The sequence below is a fragment of the Nestor notabilis genome, unplaced genomic scaffold (assembly GCF_000696875.1).
Source record: "Nestor notabilis isolate BGI_N333 unplaced genomic scaffold, ASM69687v1 scaffold5661, whole genome shotgun sequence".
In the NCBI taxonomy this organism is placed as follows: domain Eukaryota; kingdom Metazoa; phylum Chordata; class Aves; order Psittaciformes; family Psittacidae; genus Nestor; species Nestor notabilis.
Genome location: NW_009913322.1, coordinates 30,923 through 37,459, shown reverse-complemented (window position 1 = coordinate 37,459; position 6,537 = coordinate 30,923). Strand labels below are relative to the sequence as shown.

Below are 6,537 nucleotides of genomic sequence, written 5' to 3'. Positions count from 1 at the left end.
GTGAGCTCACAGCCTCCACTCCCTTAGAGCTCCAGTGCTCAGTTGCAGCCCAACACGTGCAGTTTGATAATGAAAAGCTGCCTCCTTTTCTACTTTCCCATAACAGCAGCAGCAGATTGGAGCTTCCTCCCTTCTAATCCCTTAGCAAGCCAACGGGCTCTTTCTAAACTGTTTGCTAGACCAGGGTCTGCTACAGCAGAGGTTTTCCTTTTTTTCCTCTGACCTTTTCAACTACTGCAAAGGAATGGATCATTCTCCATGTTTCCCAAGATCAAACACTGCAAACCATCAGGTGCTACCAGCAGTTGGCTTTTTGAAGCTAACGGTACCACACTGCTTCTATAGTTCTCCTCTAGAACTGGACAGTCATTCTAAAAGTTTATCATCTCAAATTCTCGACTGACTTTTGAGCATCAATTTTCACCCTCTAAATCTCCCCTCTAGAAAAGAAGTTACACTGGTGCAAAAGAGTCACTTACGTGGTAACAGAAGAAAGAAATCTAACTCTGAAGATTAATTAGGCAAACCACTACTGAATGCTATCACCACAACAGGCTCATCTCTCACTCTTCTAATTTCTTATTTTCATTATGGTAGGACTGCTGCAATTGCAGTCTCATAGAAAAGGCATTGGTACTAAAGTCCTCCCCTGGGAGGCCTAGTTACTTCCTGCTCCTTAAGCACTGCTAACAGATGGGTACCTGTCGGCTGCAGGAAAGGAGGAAGACTTCAACTGTATGAAATTCACCACAGCTTAGTTTGTCATCTCATAGCAGTTCAAACATTAGGAGGCATCTGCAGTGACAGTATCTGTGCTCTCTGTCACATAAAAAAATGTGTAAATCCTCTGAAATATCTAAGTGGAAAGTTCATTAACACACTGTCATGAAAATAAAACTGAGAGGGACTCTGGGAGGCCAGAGAAGTCTGAATTTGCTGTGAACTGCCATGATTACCAGTTTCAACCAACTTCTGGCTTAGGATGAAATGTTTCCATATGTCATTACTTCCTACAGAATACCCAACTCTATGTCATTTAACTTTCAAGTCACAACTGAGTTTGAATTTTTAATACTGCTGTTTTGTTTAGAGGTGATGAAAAAGTCATGAAGTCTGACTGATGTCTTAGTACAGTAGTGTGTTATCTACAGTAACTTCCTTTAGAAATTATTTTAGGCTCTTAAATTCTAATTACAAATGCTGTAGATATAGATTTCGTTCCAGATCTGGACTCTACAGTCTTTTTTTAACTCATGATCACAATTACTATTGAAATAGCCATTTCCCAAAGCATGGAATCACTTTCATGTATCCTAAAGTTCTCAGAATCTCTCCTGAGCACAGGACACCAGCAAAAGACAGCAATTTCTGGTCAGTGTGCATTACCAGCTTTAGATGTTGAAAGGGGATTAACAATTAAGTAGTAGTAACACAAGTTGTGTCCTCATTTTGAACACTGCACCATCACGTTATTAATGTTAAAACCTGGAATGCAAGTGAACATGTGACTACTGATAGTATTTCTACTACTAGTATTTAAAGAACTGTTCAAGTGACTAGAGGCAACCAACAGAGCAGGTATGTGAAACCATTACAAAAAAATCACTTCACTTTTTCTTGACTTTAACCTGCATGATGTGAATCTTCTGTGGTTGTGCCCAGGCCACAGTAAAGCAAGAATGAACCATAGATGGCTCTGCAATTCCAGACGGGGACTAGGGGATGTGCTAGATTGACATTCCTTCCCCCAAACTGCCCTGAGTTAACAGCTGATACCTCGGAGGAAGGATGCCTGGGAATTATGTCATCATTAGTGTAATGCTGTGAATGCAGAAACACAACTTTCCTGATCAGTGTGCCAGTCTATACAATTAAGTGGCAGCATCATATTTGGGAACAAGAATATGGCTAAGAAGTCACATGCATTAAGAGACAGTCAAACCATGATCTTAAAAGACCACACTGGTTGCTGGCTACTAGTGCATGCTTGTATGTGCATGTGTATAGGGGTTTTATCTTTAAAAATAAACAAGCCTTGGAAAAAAGCCCTTAAACCCCTGGGCTGTGTGTGAGAGTCATTACTGATTTTCAGAGCTGCAGTTCAGCTGCAAGAGGCCAAATCTGCCAAGCGAGGAACTTTTCCAACAGCCTGGAAGTCAAATGTTTGTGGAGACAATAGGCTGCTGTTCTCTCCCTAGGGTATCATCTGTGACCTCCTGAGAGGCTACATAGAAAGCAAAGGCTGTTCCCAGATAGAAGTGAATAAAGGCTAGGGTACGGGAGGAATGGTCACAGCAGTCACATGCAGCCACTACAAACTGTTGTCTCCCTTTGCTCCAGGTTTCTTGTGATTATCACCCATTTCCACCTTGTGCACACTGTAACACAACGCAGCAGAAGTTGTTGGTCCAACCTATAGTGTACACAGGAGGAAGACGACTTGGAATTAAGAGGAAAAGAACAACCCCATCTCTTGCTGGTTTCAAAACTATGCAGTTCCCTGAAAATTTGTTATTCCTACCCCGAATCTCCAAGCACTTGCTCTGGTTCACTAAGAGGTAATCTGGAGTCCCATCTGTTTGCCAGAAATCAGAATCATTCTGGTTTACCATACAGACCTCTTGACTCATGCTGGTGTGATTCCTGAGTATGGAGATCTTCATTCTCTGAGGACCAGTCTGAACTTAGGCTGGTGCAATACAAACCAATCTGGAGTCATTCAGGTTCGTAGAGGGCAGATGCAAAGTCATTTTGGTCACCAACTGCTGGGTTCTGGATGCAGCTCCCTCTGCATCGATGACCTCAGGAGTTTGGAGGGAGTTAGATGTTTCCTTCAGACCGAGTGATCCAGTAGAGCAGAAAGTTACAGAGAAGCCCTGCAAGTTTTGTGTGATTCTCAACTCATCTCTCGGTGATGCTTTCCAAGATGCCAATCAAATTGTCCAACCCCAACAAGTACCCGTCCTCCCTGTTGCCTTCTTCCCAGGGGATCCTGTGATCCAGTGTCTGCCCATCAGGGAGAAGGGTGGTCTTTCCAAAATCGATCAGCCACACATTGGCATTCCCACTGCCATCATGTACAAAAAGTAGTGAACTTCCAACGACCTGGAAGAGAGATTGAAATGATGTGGTTAAAAACACATCTGTAGCTCTCCCCCATCACTTAACACTTCCCACTAAGAAGATGACCTCCTCAGACGACCTTCTAACCTGTGACCCAACAGACTTTAGGGCTGCACTTATACATTGACAATTTATATGCCCCATTTGCATAACCATATTAATTAGTGATGTGTAGATGGGCAAAGGGACATATACACAAAGGGAAGAAAAGCAATTCTCCAGCTCACATGGCAGCAGGTCTTGATTTGAGCTATTCCGCACTTTCCAGTGACTATGTTCAAAGAAAGACCATGGCCCATGATTAACAAAAATGCTTCTAGTGACAAGAGGAAATCAACAAGGTAAAATAAAATGTCTGATCTCAAAACCTTGAGCTGTAACAAGCAGAATGTACAATGCTAGTGATGTCTTCTTCACAGCAAAGCATACAAAGAGAAGACACAGAGCAGACTTATATAGTGTTTCAACATAAACCCAGTATAACTAATAAAGCACTGTCAAACACCAACTGAATGCGACTGTACTAAAGGCAGGCTCCCACACTACCATTCCCCTGTAAAGATTCCCACCGGAACACATCGAGATCAGAGAAGCCACAAGAAACTGGTTCTAATAAACCATTCCCTGCAGTGGCCCAGAGCTGTAAGTGCTGGGATTTTACAAAGACATAAGGATTTATTATTCCTCAACTGGTTTAATCTTCCATATCACTGTGAGGGAGGCTCTGTGGTATCTGTGCTGTTAACACATATGTTAGTTGTCTTCTACCACAAACTCCTTTATAGTAATACAGCAGGCTGTACTCTGAAGTACACCTGAATGACCAAACAAAGCAGCAATGCACCTCCACAGTGTTACACTCACTTCTCACCTCATGTCGCTTGAAGAAGTCTGAGGATTCAAGAATGATATGAATTTCCTGCAGACGCTTGAGGTATTTGTTCTGGAGGAAGAGAAGGTGAAAAAACCACCCATAAATATTTAAGTAAACACTGAATGAAGATACTCTGTTTACAAGAGTCAATATAATGAAGGCTTCGTGTTAGTTTCAGGCTAAAGGTCCTTCAAAGCAAGAGGTTCATCATTTCAAAGTCAATCTGAAAATACACTTCAACACACTTTCATAGTGAATGAACAGGCCGGAGTTCTGCTGCTGCACGTGTTACACTGAGCATACTTATGTGCCTTGCTTTGGATGCAGTGATACTTTCTGCACCCCTTTCCCCACCCCCCTTATTAAAAAAGAGAAAAATGTTTCAAGCAATTAAAAATCTTTCCATTGTCCACAGTGAAAAGAGAATGAAATCGTGTTAGAGACACAAGGAGCTCCTACCAGGGGAGGGAGAGAGGAACAACTAAAAAGACAAGGCCTAATGCATAAAGCTCTAGTATATATTTTTAATGCATGCTCCTCCTGCAAGGCTAACATGCCTTCATCATAGCTTCTACACTGCAGCAAAGCACGATGACCTCCTTTGAAGTTCCAAAGACAAGAGACACGTTATGCCATCTACCATATGCTTGCTGTGCTCCCTGTGAAGTAGCACACAGGAATCGCTCTTCAAGGCAAGTCTCTCACATAGGAGCCCAGCCAGCCACCAATCTCACTTCCTGCCCCCATGCTTTGGTTTCATCTTTTCCAGACTGAATTCCCAAATCATGAATTTTCCTGCCTGCCAACACAATCCTTGCTTAGACATCATCATCATCCCTCTGATGTATCTAAGACTCAGCTAACACCATTTAACTGACGGCAAGCCGTAAGTTAGCTTGACTGATGCTTTGCCAGCATGAGGAGTTTGGGGTGAAGTCCTGGCAAGAGCTGAGAGAACTGGTCTCAGCCAACTACTTCTCACAGCCCACCACGTCCCCATGTCCACTCCACCTGCTGAGAGGGACTGGAAGTCAAAACCATTTTCTTCCTTGGTGGTTTAATTAATTTCCTTGTAGCAGAGGAAGCATGGCCCTAAAGCAACTTCACTGGGCCAAAAATCAGTGAACCCAAAGAGTTCAGACTCACCAGAATAGTTGTGTTGCCCTCAATGAATTCCACAAAAACCTGGAGAACTTGCTCCTGTGTCTTCGTAGTTTTGAAGTTTGTGTTACATGTTCCATCCGCCTTCTGCACAAAACCACACAGAGACAGAGACTACTTATACTACACACATATCATTCCCCTCATCAGTCGATCCTCTCAAACCACCAACAGCTCAGCTCTTGCTCACCAGATGAAAGTGAGTAGTTGCACAGGAAGAGAGCAGATAAAGCAAGCAAGAAGTGGAGGAGAAAAGCCACCTGAGCTCATTGGACAGCTTTAAATGGCAATTCATTTCCTGTGGAGTGCAGTTAAAACAAAACAACTCATGCTATTACCAGGAGGGTTTCCTCACGTGTCAGTAGGAGCAGTGCAAAGTTCAGTGGGGAAAACCACAGTGACCTCTTTGGTTGTCCTCTCATCTCAGCTGGTACAGCTAAACCCCAGCTGGGGATGCAAGGGGCCATTTTCAAACCCAATTTTACCAGTTGTTTTTGTCTGGGTGTTGGGTTTTTTTTCTCTTTTTGTTTTTCAATGGGGAAATCAAAGAATTGTGGTTAAGACTCAGTTCCCAATCTACCTTTGCACATGAATGTGACCCGGAAGTCACAGAACAGAAAGCTAGCTGCAGTCAGGGACAACTTGGGATTTGCAACGTGAGCAGTGACAAGGCACGTGTGTGAGTTTTGGCAAAGGAGAGTGCAGTCATGCTCGTATCCAAGCAGGTCCTGGAGAAACTCAGAGTATTTCTGTGCTAGCAGCAAGGCTTGTACAGAAGCATCCTGCTATGGAAAAACAAGTCTTTTTCCATACTAGTAGTGACCACTTTGTGCTTGTGGAGCTACACGTAAATAAGAGCTGTCAACACAGACTATATGAATATGCATTCCCCCAGGAACATCCCTGTTGATTCAAAAGACACAAATATGAGCTTTTAGGATACACATGTAAAATACAGCAAGTACAGCAGTTGGGAGCCTGCATCCACAAAGAGCCTCTAAGATTATCAAGCTGTATTCCTCCCACTGTATCAGTCCAATGACATCCCTTATTTCCACTGTAAGAGTAAATCAACAGGTCATGCAAATGTGTTGCCTCCTACGTGTTAACAGTGACTGCACCAAAACTGGTTCAATTCAGCTCCAGTCTCAGCAGGTGAAACACTATTTACTCCACAGCAGAACTCATCTCCTAGTGTATACCCCAAAAAAATCCAACCATGCTAAATTTCCAGATTTATCATGCAAGAGAATGAACTGACTGAATGGCAAAGCCATGCAGAACAGCCTCCCACCTACCAGACTTTCTAGCAGCAGAATAAACAGAGTTTTATTCCAAGGCTGTGGGCCAGATACAAGTGTGGCATGTCAGACTGGTGA

The 6,537-nt window shown here is 43.1% G+C and overlaps 1 protein-coding gene across 1 annotated transcript in view; it reads right to left on the bottom strand.

The window, feature by feature from the left end:
• Positions 1-2,901: 2,901 nt before the first annotated feature.
• ITPKA (inositol-trisphosphate 3-kinase A) overlaps positions 2,902-6,537 on the bottom strand; it is a gene marked incomplete at its 5' end in the record, with an annotated part of 11,256 nt that continues 7,620 nt past the window's right edge. Inside the window, 3 exons of the mRNA XM_010023153.1 lie at positions 2,902-3,105; positions 3,995-4,066; positions 5,144-5,245. Of these exons, the coding sequence (XP_010021455.1) occupies positions 2,902-3,105; positions 3,995-4,066; positions 5,144-5,245 (378 nt within the window). The remainder of the gene's footprint in view (positions 3,106-3,994; positions 4,067-5,143; positions 5,246-6,537) is intronic.